The sequence below is a fragment of the Erigeron canadensis genome, chromosome 9, assembly GCF_010389155.1.
Source record: "Erigeron canadensis isolate Cc75 chromosome 9, C_canadensis_v1, whole genome shotgun sequence".
In the NCBI taxonomy this organism is placed as follows: Eukaryota; Viridiplantae; Streptophyta; class Magnoliopsida; order Asterales; family Asteraceae; genus Erigeron; species Erigeron canadensis.
In genome coordinates this window covers 26,656,753-26,676,432 of record NC_057769.1, presented here as the reverse complement: position 1 = coordinate 26,676,432, position 19,680 = coordinate 26,656,753, and the positions used below count along the sequence as shown (strand labels likewise).

Here is a 19,680-nt window from a genome sequence, read left to right as displayed (position 1 = left end):
ACAGTAGTGTTATTTAGGAAGAATAAGCACATGACTGACTCATTCTATAGACTTATTCAAATGGTAAAATAAACCAACTAAAAACGTTTTGACATCGACTTTCGACATAGAATATCACTAAACTCCTTATTTTAATCTAATGGTGTGTATAGACAAAACTAAAATCTAGGCCTATTGGTAATAAAGAATGGTTTAACTGCATTTAATATATAGGTTTTGATATATTAGAAGTAGTTGTAGACTTAGACAACGTTGAAACGTTCACTTGTTGGATTTGTTAATTATAATTCATTGCATTTCACATTCACAGCTTCTTCTGATAATTGACATAATAATGGTTGTTCTCGGTGAACTTGAACAGGGATCTTCATTATCAACTCCTCATGATAGACGATATGATGTGTTTCTGAGTTTTAGAGGTGTTGACACTCGTTATAGTTTCGTCGATCACCTCTACAACGCCCTTCTGGACGCCAACATAACGACTTTTTTAGATGATGATGATGATGATGAGATTGAAACTGGAGAAGATCTGAAACCAGCATTGGAGAGTGCGATAGAGTCATCGAGGGCTTCAATAATTGTCTTGTCCAAGAATTACGCTACTTCTACATGGTGTCTTGATGAGCTGGCATCGATTCTGGAGCAACGTAGGACCTCAGATCATATTGTTATTCCAATATTCTATCATGTGAAGCCTGCTGATGTGAGGAAGCAACAAGGTAGTTTCGGAGATGCGATGAGACAGCATAAACACAAGATGGAGGAGGAAAAAAATGCAGAGAGAAAAAGTCAATGGGCTAAGAAAATAAAGAAGTGGGAAAAAGCACTTGCACAAGTTGCTGATTTAACAGGGATAGACGTTAAAGCCAGGTCGGTTTACTTCTCTTACCTTTTATTTATTTATTTATATCATCAGTTTCGATATGCAATTGTAAACGTATTCCGGTCCCATTAATCAAAACACACTTCTCTGCCAAAATTTTGTTATATCATGATTGATACAATGGAAGATCGTTTTTTCCATCATAAATTAGCTGGGTATCATGGCCCAGTCGGGTCTGTCTCCTTATCAGTAAAAATCAAGGTGTTAAATTCTGAAATTAGATCATAGAAATGTACATAGCATCGATGGTTATGACTGATAAGTTTATTCCATTTGAGCCATTTAAAGTATAATTGATGGGATTGATTTTGGTTTAACAAGGACAGTAATATATGAATGTCTAAAATGTATGTCTAACCTATTCATCATTTGACCCATGTCTTACTAATATGATATATCCTCCTCTGTTGTCATCTTTATCGTTGATCTTGTCATGTGTCACAATCTCACTTTTATTTTTTCTCACTGAAAATCATTTTTCAGGAAGGAGACAGAGATTATCGAAAAAGTTATAACCAACATCCACCGAAGACTTGGTGCACCCTTAAGTAATACTCTGCCACACCTCATCGGGATGAAAGATCACATTTACTTAATTACATCATGGTTGACAGATGGTTTGAGCAGTCATACTGCCAAAATTCTCACAGTTTTAGGGATGGGTGGAATTGGGAAGACATCTTTGGCCAAGTATGTCTTCCATTTACACTCTCATACATTTGACAAGAGCAGCTTTATTGAAGGTATTAACAGAAGATGTACGGAACAATTCAATGGATTGCTTGATGTACAAAAGCAACTTTACGGTGACATTTCAAAAACAAGGTCAGTTCAAGTTCATGATGTTTCTGTATACACCTCTAAGATTGGGAATGCACTCGCCCGTAAAAAGGTTCTTTTAGTTATGGATGATATTAATAGCATTGACCAGCTAGATGCATTACTTGGAAACAAAGACTTTCACCCGGGAAGCAAAATAATAATAACAACCAGGGACGAATCTTTGACAGAGAGGTGTAAACTATTCAAATCAAACGTTAAACCTAATCATATTAAGTACTTTCTTAAAGGCTTAGATGAAACTGCATCACTAAAACTTCTGTGTGCTCATGCATTCATGTGCAACTATCCAAAGATAGGATATGAAAAGGTCTCAAGAAAGATTGTGAAATACTGTGATGGACATCCGTTGGCTCTTGAAGTTTTGGGCAAGTCTCTACATAATCGAGAGGTGGGTTATTGGGAAGACTGCATTGAAGGAATAAAGAAAGAACCTCATTCGCATATTGAAAAGGCCTTGCAAATGAGCTTTGACTCTTTAACATCAAAAAATGATAAGGAATTATTTAAGCATATTGCTTGTTTTTTTGTTGGAAAAGATCGAGATCTCTGCGAAACAATATTACAAGCATGTGATTTTAACACAATATCCGGGATCACGAATCTTGTTGAAAAATGCCTTCTTAGTATTGGACGGAATAACACATTGACGATGCATCAATTGCTTCAAGAGATGGGAAGAGATGTAGTACGTCAAGAATCACCTGACAAGCCATGGAAGCGTAGTCGATTATGGTGTAACGAGGAGTCAATTAAAGTGTTAAAGAGGAAAAAGGTAAGTGACTACGCATTCTTTCTATCATATATGCATTTTCACCATGTTTTATACTATCACCATCTCATTCTATACTCTGCGTTTACCACATTTTGAAATTTTGCATCCCCTTTCTTTTTAGAATATGGAAAATATTCTAGGCCTCACCTTTGATATGAGAATGCTTGAGAAAGAGAAGTTACGTTGTTCATTTGAGCTGAAAACAGATGTGTTGAGTAAGATGGATAACCTAATGCTGCTACAACTCAATTATGTGCAAATGTATGGGTTTTATGGCCATTTTCCTGAAGAAATAAGATGGCTGTGTATGCATGGGTTCCCCCTAAAGTCTATACCATTAGAGCTGCCGATGGAGAATTTTGTTGTGCTCGACATGTCATATAGCAATATAGAATCATTCGGCTTGTTTTATGATAACCTACAACAACATGAGAGTAGACAAAAGGTAAGAAACTAGAATTATGTACTTTAGTTTTCATTATTCTTCCATTCTAAGTAAGTTATACTTATTGACCAGTTTAACTCGCCTTGTTTTACACAGTGGAATGGATCATGCTTAAAAGATAGAAGATTACTTGGATCGTTGAAAATACTTAACTTGAGTTTCTGTGAACAGCTTCGTGGTGTCAGTAGCTTTTTTGAACTGCCTGCACTTGAGAGATTGATCGTTAGAAATTGCATAAAATTGATGGAGATTAGTGAAACAATTGAACAATGTGTTGAACTTGTTTTCATTGATATGAGCTACTGCCACAATCTTGAAAAGCTTCCAACATCTCTAGGAAAGCTAAAGAAGGTTAAGACACTATTGCTAGATGGTTGTAATTTCCAGGAATCTCGAATTGAGGTTATGGATAAGGATTCACCAGGAATGCTCAATGAAAAAGACATGGACACACGCTTAAAAACCTCTTCCTCTGCTCTGGTGGAGTCTATACCCAGAGATTTGAAGTCCTGTGTGATTTCTTTACCATGCTCGTTGGTAAGATTGTCGCTTAAAGGTAGTAAGTTGTCCAGTGAATTCTTTCCCAGAGACTTCAGTAGCTTATTAATGTTGAAAATTTTACATTTAGACGATAATCCAATTGTTTCAATGCCAACATGCGTGGGAAGCCTTCCTAGGCTTGAGACACTTACTATGTATGATTGTAAACTGCTAACAACAATTGAACATCCTCCATGCACACTAAGAGTTTTGTCACACAATTCTTATAGCAATTCCCACCATGGTTCTAAGATTTTCCTACGGAAAATTTTATTCAAGCCAGAAATGTCTCAACTTCAATTATTACTGGATTTGGAACTTACAGCAGCTTCGTCGACTGAAGTTGGAGGCATTATAAAAATCCAACATATAGCAGATGTTGAGGAAAATGTGTTATGTAATTTGGGATGGAATAATTTAGAACTCGGTCAGAAAAGGTACGTGGGAGTATATGAATTATCGAGCGGATCAGAAGGATCTCAAAGCCAAAGCAAGGTTCGTCTATCAACTATATGTTTGCGTGTTAATAATGTGTGTATATAAATTATGCTTATCTAACTTATTTTTGACAGATGTATTATGAGTTTGGGATATTTAGCACTTTTTTCTGGGGAGAAGTGATACCACATTGGATAACTCGTCGTGTAACAAGGACTGCAATTTCATTTTCCATCCCATCATCTTCTAACGAGCTCAGAGGCTTGAATTTCTGTTATGTGCAAACATCAAAATCTTCAATTGGAGCATTTCAACTGCCTGGTAACATGTTGTTTTATTTGCCACTGATCAAAGTTAGTAATATAACGAAGAACCGCACCTGGATATACAAGCATTGTATTAATTCCGTCTCGGTGGGTGGAAATTTTTTTATATTTTTAAGTTATTGGATGTTTGGAAAGAATGAGATGGAAGGTGGTGACCAGGTTACTATTACTGTAACAGAGGACTATGGACAAGTTACAAGGGTGTGTGGAGTGAGTTTTATGTATGATGATGGAAGCATCAAAGAACAAGATGCCTTAGGTTATTACAAGTCATGGAATCACATCATTGGTGGAGATCTCTCTGCTTTTCAAGTAATAACAGGAGAATACATCCTATACTTCAAGCGTTTTTTGATGGGTCTGAATATAATATCTTCACATATTTATCGTTCTTTAATGCCTGGCAACCCCAATTATATAGGTATATCTATATCTATATCTATAACTCTAATAAAATAATAGTTAACCAAGCATTTTAAAGCCCTCTTGCAATCTAAAACTAATTTGAAAAATTGCCACATAAAGATATATCTATATCTATATCTATATCTAATAAAACAGTAGTTATCCTAGCTTTCTAAGACCATCCACCTCAACTCAAATCTATCTCTAAATATTGCCACATAGGATTATGTTTCATCTCCATAATTTATTTTTTTCACAATAATTATTTTATTATATGTTAACTTTGGCAACAAAAATCTAACAAAAAGTTATATTTATAATAATTATTACTATTAAATATTTTAACTAAATAAATAATATCCTTTTTTTCTTGATCAATAAAAACTGGAAATATATAATGATTGCTGATGTATTTCTTGTCATCCATTTTTTTTCAACAGAAACATATGTCCCATTTAGAGCTTTCTCCTCGAAAAAAAGGTGACATACTTGGTCGAACTCCTAAATAAAGATCTCAAGCACCCAAATTTTGTTCTCATTGAAGTTCTTAGTCATGGAATGCAACCAAATAGGAGTTATGACCTTGCAATGGATTCTTTGAAATTACAACAAAAATGGGCAAGTGCAACAAAGTTCTCATCCTTATGGTGCACTTGAAGCACAAAATTACTTTGGGTCAGAGTTACCTCATTCGTCATCTGTGCACTTGAGATGATGATATAATCATAACCTACGCGATCAAGATGGATAATACAAGATATAAATGTATGTTCTTCTCAACACATGTTGTTCTTCTCTCTTCTATGTTCATAAGAAGCAGCTGCATTTCTTAATTAATCAAACATTAACCGTAGAATATAGGACAGATAAAAAGTAACTTGAACATTCATTAGTCTTAATTTCATGTCCAGTACTCCAATTAACAGTTAAACTCATTAACTTTAATTTACAAAGATAGATATACAAAGTGCTTGTGGCGATTTAAAGTAGTGGTGGGGTTGTGGAGGAAGGTGATATAGGCAATTCATAGAGGATGTAGATCCTGGTCATTCATTCCCATGAAAATTTGGTCTGCCCGGACCTTGGAAACAGGTGGTGAAAATGACAGGGGAATTAAGGTGTAAAGAGGCGAGTCTAGAGAAGACTATATTATAAGGGTGTTAAGGTCGGGGATGAATATTCTGTTGTGGTTGGATGTGTGTGGGTCTGAGAATTTGGCAACGTTGTTTCCCAATTTCTTTGCAAAAGAGAAACAAAAATGGTGCTTGGTGAGTGATGGGATTACAGTCAATAGTAATGTTCTTGTATTCAATTGGGAATTGAATGGAAATCTGGGTCATTATCTGCTGAGGAAGAAGCTGAGTTGGGCCAACTACAGGGGATGTTAGCCCAGATTTCTGTATCTGATGGACAGGATTCGTGGAAATGGATATATGATGGGTCGGGATTATTTTCGGTATCAAGTTTTAAAGTTAAGCTAAGTCAATATGGGAGAGGTATCTATTCATATATGTGCTCACTTGTAAGAGCTACGTTCAGACATTCTTTGGAAGATAAGAAAACATTGCCCATTCTTGAATTTACATAAAAATTCATAATGCTCATCCTCTTTTCATCGGTATCCGTCATAATTGAGCATCCACCCTTTTTCCATTCATCATCTTTTCTTTTCAACAAGCTTTTGGTTCTTTCAACCTCTTCCTTTAGAAGTGGTGTACTCAACTCATACCGAGTAAGGGTTCAAAACCCGGTTCCAAATTGGCCAATTATTTCTACCTTCATTTTGAAATTATCCTCTTAAAATGCATTGAAAGGAATCACCCACTCATATACCAACCTAGCAATGTATTTCTTCGATGTCCATATTTTCTCTTTCCGAATAACATTGTTAAGGTCAACATTTTTACCCTTTCCCTTTTTCCTAGAGTCCTCGCCGCTTACATATTTGCGAAGTCATCCATGGGGCCAAAAACGTTTGGTTGTTTCATGCTTCCTAAAGAATTATCATCATCATTTGCACTTTCATTAGTATCCATTCTCACCTCCGATCTTATAGCCTCATCTTGTTCTTTTTTATCTTTCTTTTTGTTCTTTCCTTCCTTGATAGCATCCCGAGATTTCAAATGATCATCTTTGGTAGCCTTTGGACATCTTGCTACTTGTCAAGGAATTTATTACATATATATATATATATATCCTAATATATAAAGATGTTCACATTCAAAACGTATTGTTCTTTTTATGTTCTATTCAAATAAGCCCGAGTGCCTGACTTCAGGAACATTAACAGCATAGAAGATGGCGACCACGTCCGTTTCATTATCAAATTATTGGTCTAGGGAAACGTAGTACACACTAAACAGTTTATATGGGTGTCTTAAAACTACGTACTGTCATCCTTTAACTGTACGTGGCGCCAATTAAGAATAATGTTAGAGGAGACCTATTTTCATTTGATTTTTTGTTTGGCTGCTGTTGTAAGTCAGTTCATTTGTTTTGTACTTGAAGACAGAATTGCCGGAAATTGGAAATTTGTGACTTCTGGAAATTCCTGTACTCCATCTAACTCGAATCATGCCTAGGCGAAGGAAAGCATTACCAATTTACCATCTATCGATCGCAACTAATTGAATTATCATCTCTTTATATAAAGAGAATAGTTTTTTTTCTAGGTGACACTCTTTTTGTAAATAGCCAATAAACTCATGACTTTTAACTTTAAATATTATGTTCAAACCAGTTGATATAACTTAATATTTGTTTATATGTTACAAACTACGATATATATTTAGTTAATATTAAAAGTAATTAAAAGATATTAATAATATAATTATCAATCTTTGTAATTTATCACTTTTAATTTTTTTTTTGTATGTAATTTTTTTTATCTAATTTTTATTATCTGATTATATTATCAATGTCAAATTAGATATTTATTTTATCAATTTCACACATATATTTTTAATATTAGTTTGTATATTTTATTTAATTTTCTATTTTCACCTTTATATCTTTTTATTTCCTTTTTTTTATTCTATTTTATTAATATTCATTTCAGATTTTACATGCATAACAAAAATATAATATCATTAAAAATCATTTTAGTTATTATTATTATATAACATTTATTAATATTTTTGACGTATATATGTTAATCATCGTTTCAAATAAAATTACTCAAAATCTTATATTTATAATCAATTTTATGTAATGTATACATTACCATGCAGCACATCAAGATTATGGATACCTAAATAAACTTATACTCTTGATGTATATATATGTTAATCATTGTTTTAAAATAATATTACTTAAAATATTATTGTATAATTGTAATCACCTTAATATACATTACTTTAACCGTGCACCGCACGGGGCATAATCTAGTTATCATATAAAACTGATATATATATATATATATAGGAGGAGGGTTATTCAAGAACTCACAAATAAAAAAGGACTTAAGAACAGTTTTGGACCACATATATATATATATTTTATCTTTTTCTCTCTTCAATGAAGGTTAAGGCCAAGGGTAAAGCCCGTCAATCCATGGCGGAGCTCGTTAGGTAGATCACCCATCACCGGTCACCCCCTATGACCTATCACCCTCTATAACTTATCACACTATGATCTATCACCTTCAATGACCTATCACCTCCACCAGCTTTAGTTTATGAATATCCTTAAGGGCGAAGCCCGTTACGAATCATAATTTTTGTTCAATCTACATATGTGTAAGTTATGTGTAAGTACCAAAAAGAAAATGAAAGTTAAAAAATCGTCAAAAGTATATCGAATTGGATCTCTTTGAAAGAGGACGAAATTTTAAGACTACCCATACTTTTTGTTTTGTCTAACGATTTACGGTTTGTGAAATAAAGCATTTTGAATGATTTTGATTAATTTAGATATTTAATTGAAGAGGTCGAAAGTTACACAAAATATATGGTCTAGAATTGTTCTCGCGTTATTTTTTATGAGTTCTTAAAATAACTCACCCTATATATATATATATATTAGTCAGTCAAAGTCAACTGGCACGTCAGCAAAACTGATGACGTGACATCCGTGACGTAGCGTTTAACGGGGGTTGTCTTTCAAAACTAATGGCATACTCTTTATTAAGAAATTTTTAGAAATGGAGTCTTTTAAATATATGAAAACTAAATAGGTTAAATTTGTATAAAAAAGTTAATTTTTAATTGATTTTTCTTTAATTTATAAATAAAAAACTATACAAATTAAAGGGTTAAAGTTGTAGAATTACTTAAATAAAAGATGGTCCTAAACTAATCGGATATCTTGAGGATTAGTCTTTGGGTCCATAGTTTTTGATGTGGAGCTAATGTTACAAAAGGATTAGTTTTTGAAGATGAATATGTGAGTGCTCTAATTATTATTCTGTATTAACTAATCCATTCCGTATGCATGACTTGAGTGCACTCGACCTCTCTGCATTGGACCCACGTGATTAGTGGTCCAAAGAGCTAGTTTGATTCATGTTCAATAAATTTTCTTTTTTCTTTTATCTCTGCATTGGACCCACGTGATTAGTGGTTCAAAGAGCTGTTATTATGTATATAACTTCAAAAACATAAAAAAAAAAAAAAAAAAAACCAATTGAGAATGGAAAATTTTAGTATCATTAATTACTTCTGAAAGTCAAGGCAAATTCGACAACGAGTTGGTGAATGGTGACTTTGTCAATATATATTACTATCATTATTACTACAATAGATTGGTTCGCACATCTCAATTCACACTCATATAGATCGATTCAAAGAAGGCTTTTGACTAATGGTTATAATCTGGGAAATTGAACAAGGATCTTCATCCAGTATTCACGATCATAATGATAAACGATATGATGTGTTTTTAAGTTTCCGAGGAGCCGACACTCGTCTTAGGTTCACAGCCCACCTCTACGATGCCCTTATTGATGCCAACGTAGATACCTTTTTGGATGATGAAGATATTAATACCGGAGAAGACCTCAAACCTGAACTGGAAGATGCCATTAGATCATCAAGGGCCTCTGTGATAGTGCTGTCCGAGAACTACGCCACTTCCACATGGTGCCTTGATGAGCTGGCATTGATCCTTGACCAACGTTTGACCTCTGACCATATTGTAATTCCCATCTTCTATCATGTTGAGCCAACGGATGTACGGAAGCAACAAAACAGCTTCAAAACAGCAATGGCAGAGCACAGACAGAAGATGGAGGCCGAAACAAATGCAGAGAAAAGAGTTAATTGGGGTGAAAAGATAGATCGCTGGTGTAAAGCGCTGACAGATGTTGCTAACTTAAAAGGGAAAGACATCAAAGGCAGGTAAGGGGTGTTTGGCATAACTTTTCAATTTTTGATTATGCTTGTCAAAGAAAAGCAACTTATTATTGCTTCTTTTTTTTTAACCGCCAACTTATTATTGCTTATGCTACATATATGTTTATAAATTATTTTGGTGTGTTTAGAATTTAGATCGACTTATGTTGCTTATAGATATATACATTAAAATGACTAGAGTTATGCCTGCGTGATGCGGCCGTGTAATGACAGCGCTGACGGGCGGGTGTAGTAGCGCGCCGAGGTAGCGGTGGCGCGGTGGTAGGATGGGTGGTGGTGTCGACGGTGCCGGTGGTACCAAGTAGTTTAAGTTATTATTTAACGTACTTTTGATGAATTATTAAAACTTGAAATCAAAATTTAAGTTTAATGTTGAAACTCAAAAGGAGATTTGCTATATAATATATAGTATATATTATATAAATTAAAGTTCAATGTTGAAATTTAAAAGGAGATTTATTTTATAATATAGTATAGTATATGCTAGGTAAAATTTGTGATGCCTAAAACATCATAATCTATGACAATACAACATGTTTTCTAAGGTAGTAAAGATAAGAGATTAACAGATGATAAGTTTCCAATACGTTAAGTTCAACTTTCTTATATGTACATTATCTTTATGAAATAACTTTAAACTTTGTTTTCAATCACTTACTGTTACAAAGATGGATGATATCATCCCAATCTTGCTACACAAATGCGCTTGATTTTTTTTAAGTTTTGTTTTCCTCATTGAAAATCATTTTTCAGGAAAGAGACACAGTTTATTGAAGAAATTGTTATCGAAATCCGTCAGAGATTAGGTGTACCCTTAAGTGATAGTTTGCCACTCCTTATCGGGAGGTACCGTCAAATTGATGAAATCACTTCATGGTTGACAGACGGTTCCTCCAGTCTTACTGCTGACATTCTCACAGTTTTAGGCATGGGTGGGATTGGAAAAACATCTTTGGCCAGATATGTCTTCCACTTGCACTCTCGTGCATTTCCCAAGAGCTGTTTTATTGAAGGTATCAATTCAAAATGTACCGAAAAATTTGATGGATTGCTTGATGTACAAAAGCAACTTTATGATGTAATCACAAAAAAGAAGAAGCCACTAGTTCATGATCCTCATGTATACCCCTCTAAGATTGAGAAAGCATTATCCCGAGTGAAGGTGTTTTTAGTTCTGGATGATATTGACAGTCTCAACCAGTTGGATGCGTTACTTGGAAACAAAGGTTTTCATCCAGGTAGCAAAATCATAATAACAACGAGGGACGCATCGTTGACAGAGAGGTGTGCATTATTCAAATCAGAAGTAGAATGCAAGCATACAACGATCAAAATAGAAGGCTTGTATAAAAGTGCAGGACAGAAGCTATTACGTCTTCATGCGTTCAATTGCAGAGATCCCCAAGAAGGTTATGAAGAAGTTATAGAAAAGCTTGTCAAGTACTGTGAAGGACATCCGTTGGCTCTTGAAGTTCTTGGAAAGTCTCTATATAATCGAGATATAGCTTATTGGGAAGCATGCGTAGAAAACTTAAAGAATGAAACTCATTCGTGTATAAGGAGGGTCTTGCAAATGAGTTTTGAGTCGTTGCCATTCCATAATGATAAGGAATTGTTTAAGCATATTGCTTGTTTTTTTGTTGGAAGAGATCGAGAGATTAGCGAAAAAATACTAAAGGCATGTGATATAAACACAGTCTCTGGAATCCCAAACCTCATCGAAAGATGCCTTATTAGTATTGATCAATGGGATAACAGCTTGAAGATGCACCAACTGCTTCAAGAGATGGGGAAAGCTATTGTACGTGAAGAATCACCCGATCATCCTGGAAAGCGCAGTCGATTGTGGTGTCATGATGAGTCATTCATTGTGTTAAAAAGGAAAAAGGTAAGAAAGGGAAGTTTATTTACTAGTTTTATTGTCTTAACAGTTTTAGTTACTATTAATTACATTCTTTTTCCTTCGTAGGGTACTGAAAGTCTTAAAGGCCTTGTCTTTGACAAGAGAATGCTTGAGAAACATAAGTTTTGTGATCTGAAAGCAGATGCCTTTAGCAGTATGGATAACTTAATGATACTACAACTCAACTATGTGCAACTCATCGGGTCTTATGAGAATTTTCCAGAAGAACTAAGATGGCTGTGTTTGCAGGGGTTCCCTCTGAAGTCCATACCTTTAGACATACCAATGGAGAAGCTGGTTGTTCTCGACATGTCATACAGCAAAATCAAATCATTTGTCACTTGTTGTACTAGTTGTAACTCTCAACCATTTGAGGGTGGGCAAAAGGTAAAATTTGGAAGAATCAACTTCAAATATATATTTAGTATCCTTGAGCTTTATCTCAGGTAGGGCGTGTGATGATCCCTCATTTATAGGTTGTGGGTTCAAGCTTGTTCTTTGTGTATATCTTTATAATCTCCATTTCGGTTTTCCACTAATCCTTTTCCCATCAAAAAGGATAACAAGAGAAAAAAAAAAATGTTAACTCTGTTTAGTTTCTTTTATTTTTCCCTTTAATTTTAATTCTGTTTTTTTTTGTTTTAAATCTTTTATCCCCCCCCCCCCCCCCCCCAAATTTTAGTTTTAATTCTGTTTATTAGTTTTAAATCTAATAATCTTAACTCACCACTTTCACTTTTGCAGCTGATTGGATCGTGTTCAAAAGATGAAAGAATCCTTGGATCTTTGAAGATTCTTCATCTGAGTTTCTGTGAACACCTTCATAAACTCGGTTGCTTTTACGAACTCCCTAAACTTGAGAGGTTAATAGCTAGAAATTGCATACGTTTGATTGAGATTTGTGAATCGTTTGAGGATTGTGCTGAACTTTGCCACATCGATCTTAGTTACTGCGTCAAGCTTGAAAAGATTCCAAGAGCAATACACAAGCTGAAGAAGGATTTCAAGCTATTTCTAGATGGTTGCAATACCCATGAATCTATTCTACAAGAATTGGTATACTCTGCTATTTCATTTACGAGCTCCTTAGTAAGTTTATCTCTTGCAAATAATAATTTGACCAACGAATCCTTTCCGATGGACTGGAGTTGCCTATCCAGGTTAAAGTATTTATGTTTAGATGAGAATCCTATCGTTTCTATGCCTAATTGTGTAAGAAGCCTTTGTTGGCTTGAGGAACTTAGTATGAAGAACTGTAAAACCCTTCTGTCAATCGAGCATCCTCCGCGTACGCTAAAACAATTGGACGTTAAGATGTTTGAGGTACGTTCAGATAATAAGCCTTTGTTACAGAGAATTTCGTTTGATCCGGATATGTCTCCAATCAGTATAGCTGGAGTTCCAGAATCATTCCAAGCTTGGTCATATGAAATAGAAGGGATGGTGAAAATCCAACCACTAGAAGGTGTTGAGGAAAAGGTTTTATGTAGTTTGGGCTGGACTAACTTATCAGACTTCCTTGATAAGACGGACATTGTCAGAACTTATAATTCCAGAAGAGGAAAAGCTGTTGAGCAATTTCAAATCCAGGTACTTTCTAAATGATTGATTATGTATCTTTGTTTATGGTAATACATCAGATATTTTATAAGGGCTAATAATTGATTGTAATTTGATGGATGGAGCAGATGTATTATGAATTTGGAATATTCAGCACAGTTTATGGAGGGCAAGTGATGCCAGATTGGAACATAAGTATACACAGCCACACACCAATATCATTTACTATCCCTTCAATTCCTAATAAGCAGCTCAGAGGTCTCAACTTTTGTTATGTGGAGAGGTGGAAGCATAGAGAAGACCCTTTTGGATATCCACTTGATCGTTTATCTGTATTGCCAACAATTGAAATGATTAATAAAACAAAAAACCGTACATGGATATACAAGCATTGTAATGAGGAAATTGATGTAGGTGGAGAGTGGTTAACATTTCTAAGCCACTGGATGTTTGGAATGAATGACATGGAAGGTGGCGATAAAATTATAATTTACATGATAAGAGGCGCGTACACAATTGAGGAAAAGGTTCATCAAGGGGTGTGTTTTTTGTATGAAGATGATGAAGGAAGCACGGAAGATGAAGATGTGTTGGAGTATTACAAGTCATGGAATCACATCATTGGTGGTGATCTTTCTCCTTTTGAGGAAACAACCGGACAATACTACCTATGGCACCATAAATGGTTCCTTGATTACAGGTCCCCCAAGGATAAACGTACGTATACATTTTATTTTTTATTTAATAATAACAGATTACAGAGTAAAACTGAAAGTTTTTCAAGAATTACAAGTGTACTTCATGAACCACAATCAATTACAACCCAGAATCATATAATGAAATCAGAGAAAAGGGAGATATGATATAATTAGTTGGAATGGTGATAATGTATTATTGCTTATATATATAAAAATGTTTTTGCTTCCTGTACTAATGTATTATCACTTTCATGTTTTTTTCTTCTCATCTATTATTCAGCAAAAAATACCGGCCCTTCATTTAGAGCTTTCTCCAAAAGGAGAAGTCCCAATTAAGTTGGTAGCATCCAGAAGTATATATGCTCATGATTTCAACTTCCAAAGTAACCTCAAACACATCGGAATAATATGCATACTTTAAAGTTCAAGGTCTTGGGAGACCATCATGGAACGAACTCTTCGAAATGGCAACATAAAGCATATACATGGAAATGGCAAATTTGGTAATCTGTATATAGTTTGTTGTTTTTTAGTTTGGACATCTCAGCTTACAACTTGTAGGCTTGGGGCCTGCCCTTATATATCTTTTTTAGTTGTGGTTTTGTAGTTATGTAACCTTTAAGTCAAAGAATGGACGTATATTTGTTATCGGTTTGATATTCACAAAGATATTTTGTACTCCATCGAGGTAGTTATCTTTGCTAGTAGTACGTATGCATAATTGTATTTTGAGATTAGCACTGTTGGAAATAAAACCAACAAACCTTAAAGCAAATCGAGCTACAAAGAAAACCAAGAAGAAGAAGTTCCCCGAAAACTAGCCTTGTTTATTAACCAAGTGATTTTCGGCTTACATTGAAATGATTGGGGTGTCTCCAATCAGCCTCCCCTCCTCCTTTTATAGAGGAGGGGGAACATCCTAGTCTAATTACAATATGGAAACTTTTCTAGACTTTCTATAAATCGCTTTTCCTTATATTGCACTCCAAGCTAAACGTTTCCTAATTCTAGTCTTATAGCATTATCATATATTAATCCTAGTCCTACATAGAATAATAAATTTACTAATATTATTTTACAAGCACATATCCAGATATAAGGTGTATGTGCACTTTTATTTTTTGAAAGGTTACAACTGTGAGGTAAAAAAGTAGATGAGTTACAAACTTTAATTTCATAACTGTGAATTATCTAAGGCGTTGGTGTAAATCGACATTTATGACTTTACTTTACTCTGTTCACTTTTGTGACTGAACATTTACAACTTTTTATACATGTGCATTATCGAAGGCGTTGTGTGAACTTTGTGCTTCACAAGTTACTGTGCTACTTGATTTACAAAAGCAACTCAAGTAAATGATATTCTAGCATACACTTCCTTGATTGAGAATGCAGCATTTCGTAAGAAGGTTTATAGTTCTTGATGATGTCGATAACGTAGACCGGCCAATTGAATATGTCAAAGCCCTATTAAAAGAGACTATTCACGTACTAAAACACTATTAAAAGCGCATGTGGTGTTCATACACTGCAAGGGATCAAAAATCTCACTGATATATAGATTAATGATGCATCAATGATTCAATTCCTTCAAGATTTGGAAGATATGTAGTACGCCAAGAATCACCTCAGGAGTCAGAACCCATGGAAGCTACACGGCTACGAAGGTCGTGGCTTCGGTTATTGAGCCTGTTGTTAAACCTTATAAGCTTCTTTACTATAATTTATCAATCGTCAGATATATCATCAACCAAAATCAACTAAGGTACAAAGTAAATTATATAGCTAGTTCCAGGTTCACAACCTCATACATTCAAAATTATCGGTTCTTTAGGGGGGTGTCCTATAAAATTTGCAACACTTATTCCTTATTTTGGAACGCCTCCAACATATATATAGCATACTTTAGAATGCAGCAGAAAATGACATGAGTTAAATGGGTTGGACGGGCTGTCCAAACTACTTAGATTTCCTTTGACAAACTAGTAGAATAGTACTGTAATAATTAACTATAGAAAAGCTAATATTACTTAAAATGAAACTGTTTGGCTTATAGATGCAATGAATTGTCCTTAAACTTGCGTTGATGCAACTTTTGAGACCCGCGTTTTTATTGGAATGAGTCGAGGATACTGGGATTCAATGGGACAAATGAGTTTTAATGGCTTACAATGATACAAATTTACAAAACAAAGTAAAATGGACTGCCTAGGATACCGGTCAACATAAGTAATTTTGTGTATCGGATCTCGTTGGGTTGTCACCAAACATTTTCTCCACACTTATTAATTATCTATTTAAATAATTGATTATATTAGAATAGAAGTACGTTGAAATATTTCAATTTGATTGCCTAGGAATCTCAAAGCAAAACGTGCAGAGTAATAGTTGATTTGTTGACTTTTGGGGTTGTTGACTTGGTAGACAGATGATTTCCCAACTTTCTTGTTTGTCTTCCTATATCCTAAGCACTTCAGCAGATCAGAACTTACGAATTACTGGTATTCAATAGGACAAGTGAGTTTTAATGGCTTACAAAGACACAAAATTACAAAGCAAGGTAAGGACGGTGTAGAGTATATGGAAGGCGAGGAACCGGGTTATGTCTGCTGAACATCAGAGAAACAATGGTGTGTTTGGTTTGTTTAGTTGAGTCAAGGTTGGTTTTTTACGTCTATATCTGTATTGTATGACCATGTTATTTCTCGTTTCCGTGGTTGTGCGGATATATAACTGGGTCGTGAACCATAGTTGTGTTTGCATTGTTATTTTTCCGCTTCGGCGGTCTTTTGATATATCAATTTTGTTGTAGGATTATCATTTCCCATAAAGAAAAAATAAACAAAACAAAGCAAGGTATCAAAATGATTTGTAGGGTCACTAGTCAATATGGGTAGTATTGTGTATGGTGATGTTTTTTTTTATTTAACGACAAATATCTATTCTAGTAAATTACACCAATTAATATTATCTCATTATCTAAGATATAATCTTGCTCTTTACTTCAAGAAGCGAGAGCCTTTAATGGGCTAACCCCACATTGCCAATGTGTATGGTCATATCTGTCACGTTTTGTTGGGTTGTCTCAAAGCATTTTCTCCACACTTCTTGATTATATAAGAATAAAATAAGGATGAAATATATCTAACAGATTGTTTAGATCTTTCTAAGCAAAACGTGAAAAGTAGTGGTTTATTTGTTAGACTTTTGAGCTTGTTGACTTGTGGATTTTAACTCAAGATTTTCATAAATAACCGGACATCAAATTTGTCTCTTTATAGAATGACCGGTCGTACTCGACTAAAAAGACTTGGGTAACGACATAAAACTATTTAAAATGTATACAAAATACTATGAAAAAAAATCCTAAATAAGAAAATTAAAAAATGACTATTAAGTCAAATAATTAAAAAGTTTAAATACATACATGAGGAAAAACAATTAGAAGAGTAATTATTTCTTCATATTTAACGTTAAATTGGATCACTATTGTTGGTACCCGATCATCTTTAATTTTCATAAGATACAATCTAACATGGATTGAGATCGTCTAAAGTTAGTTTAACTTTACTACTAAATTTGGGGATCCTAATCCCTGGATTAGTATCAAAAGTCAAGATTTAAAAGTGACTTTTGAATCTTGACATTGGTTTTAATCTATTGGTCAAGACGCATCTAATTTTACAAGTAAAAATTGAAAGTAACTTTAGAGAATCCTCATCCATCTAACTTAGGTGAGAGAAATCTCATTCTAACATGAAGCCTAACCTTTTGTTACATACGGGACTTAAAACCTGACCTTCTCGTTATTGAAATCAATAAGTATATCGTTTCAATTTCAACTACATGAACTAAAGCATGTTTTTTTTTTCATATTTCATTTCCTTTCGCTAGTCTATTCCTTTCAAGCGCCTTTAGACTCGTTATAATTGATACTATGTACAAAGACCTAAGGTTTTCTAAAGAATCTATTACTAATAAAAAATTTTGGAGTCATAATTTTTGAAATGTTTTAAAATTCAGATTTTGAAATGTTCACATTACCCTTTTTACATATTAAAGGTTAACACCAAGTCTATCATTCTCTTATATACATCGATTACCTACACTATCGACGCTATTAACACCACCGGTCACCTCCACCATCACACGAATAAATTGATCGAAATATCTCTATAGTATATACAAAAGTTGTAAGGTAGGTAGGAAAATATTTTAAAACTTTTAAATACATGTTGAAATAAATTCTTTTCAGGAAAATTAAAATTCAACTCGATTTATTTTTACAATAAAATATGAAAAACAAGTTTGACTTTCCCTGATTTGCTGGTAAGACACATGAATACATGATATCCCAACTTTATTATTTGTCTTCTTAAGCACGATTAAAACCCCCAAATGGCCAAATGAATGAATCAAATTAAACTTACTTTATAATTCCACCAAATTCTCTACATTCCTTTAACTCACGAAATCAACAGCTTTAACTCACGATATGTTTATAAAACATAAGAGTGGATCACCTTTGATTTCGGTTGAAGGGTGACGAGGCAGCTTCCATTGGAAGTTAGCTAATTAGGGCTTAATTGCTTTTACTTTGATGATAGCCACGTCACTAAAATAATCAAATTGCACATAGACTAATAATAATGGTTAATCTGAGTGAAATTGAACAAGGATCCACAAGTCAAAGATATGATGTATTTTTAAGTTTTCGAGGAGCCGATACTCGTAATAATTTCACCGATCACCTCTACAATGCCCTGATCGATGCCGGTATTAATACCTTTTTGGATGATGAAGAGATCGAGACCGGAGAAGACCTGAAACCGGAATTGGAGAATGCAATAAAGTCTTCAAGGGCTTCTGTTGTTGTGCTGTCCAAGAATTACGCCACTTCCACGTGGTGTCTTGATGAGCTGGCACTGATCCTTGAGCGACGTTTGACCGCTGACCAGATTGTTATACCTATCTTCTATCATGTTGAGCCGACCGATGTAAGGAAGCAACAAGGTAGTTTCGGAGACGCCATGGCAGGGCACAGACGGAAGAAGATAACAAACGCAGAGAAAAGAGTTTGGTGGGGTCAAAAGATGGATCGATGGAAGAAAGCGCTGACCGATATTGCCGACTTAAAAGGGAAAGACGTCAAGGGCAGGTGCTCACTTTGTACACCTTTTTTATTCATGAAGTTGATTGAGATACAAATAAATTAAAATAGGATAAATAAACCTAATGAGAAAATGTCACAAATGGTCCCGGTGGTTTGTCACATTCGCATTTTGTCCTCTGTTTTTTTTTTCGTTGCGACTAGTCCCTAACTTTTTCATTTTCGTTGCCAGAAACCCCTAGTACTAACTTCTATTACTTTTGGCCGTTTAATCCCTCACGTGCATACCACGTGAGGGTATAACCGTCATTTTGCCAACCATAAGGACTATTTGTGATAATGATACATATACAACACTCATCTTCCTCCTCATTCTTCTTTTTCCTTTTTCCGGCCACTCCCA

General features: G+C 34.5%; 3 protein-coding genes across 3 annotated transcripts; all 3 read left to right on the top strand.

The window, feature by feature from the left end:
* Positions 1 to 334: 334 nt before the first annotated feature.
* LOC122583439 (disease resistance protein RPV1-like) lies at positions 335 to 5,164 on the top strand. Its single transcript, XM_043755841.1, has 7 exons — positions 335 to 873; positions 1,370 to 2,501; positions 2,623 to 2,946; positions 3,043 to 3,981; positions 4,059 to 4,277; positions 4,386 to 4,562; positions 5,096 to 5,164. Exons 1-7 carry the CDS (start codon positions 335 to 337, stop codon positions 5,162 to 5,164), a joined length of 3,399 nt encoding a protein of 1,132 aa, XP_043611776.1.
* A 4,245-nt stretch (positions 5,165 to 9,409) lies between these two features.
* On the top strand, positions 9,410 to 14,908 carry LOC122583438 (disease resistance protein RUN1-like). The gene is made up of 6 exons (XM_043755840.1): positions 9,410 to 9,991; positions 10,760 to 11,894; positions 11,976 to 12,296; positions 12,654 to 13,499; positions 13,598 to 14,186; positions 14,448 to 14,908. The coding sequence occupies exons 1-6, from the start codon at positions 9,456 to 9,458 to the stop codon at positions 14,501 to 14,503; spliced, it is 3,483 nt and encodes a 1,160-aa protein (XP_043611775.1). The 5' UTR covers positions 9,410 to 9,455; the 3' UTR covers positions 14,504 to 14,908.
* A 3,908-nt stretch (positions 14,909 to 18,816) lies between these two features.
* LOC122583437 (disease resistance protein RPV1-like) lies at positions 18,817 to 19,402 on the top strand. The gene has a single exon (XM_043755839.1). It carries the CDS (start codon positions 18,817 to 18,819, stop codon positions 19,381 to 19,383), a length of 567 nt encoding a protein of 188 aa, XP_043611774.1. The 3' UTR covers positions 19,384 to 19,402.
* Positions 19,403 to 19,680: the final 278 nt, after the last annotated feature.

Bases quoted from the DNA above. Each gene is read 5' to 3' on its own strand.
- LOC122583439 (XM_043755841.1), top strand. From the start codon at position 335: ATGGTTGTTCTCGGTGAACTTGAACAGGGATCTTCATTATCAACTCCT. The intron at 874-1,369 runs GTCGGTTTACTT...ATCATTTTTCAG, and splicing joins GGGATAGACGTTAAAGCCAG to GAAGGAGACAGAGATTATCG. The intron at 4,563-5,095 runs GTAATAACAGGA...TTTTTTCAACAG, and splicing joins GAGATCTCTCTGCTTTTCAA to AAACATATGTCCCATTTAGA.
- LOC122583438 (XM_043755840.1), top strand. From the start codon at position 9,456: ATGGTTATAATCTGGGAAATTGAACAAGGATCTTCATCCAGTATTCAC. The intron at 11,895-11,975 runs GTAAGAAAGGGA...TTTCCTTCGTAG, and splicing joins TTGTGTTAAAAAGGAAAAAG to GGTACTGAAAGTCTTAAAGG. The intron at 12,297-12,653 runs GTAAAATTTGGA...TCACTTTTGCAG, and splicing joins CATTTGAGGGTGGGCAAAAG to CTGATTGGATCGTGTTCAAA.
- LOC122583437 (XM_043755839.1), top strand. From the start codon at position 18,817: ATGGTTAATCTGAGTGAAATTGAACAAGGATCCACAAGTCAAAGATAT.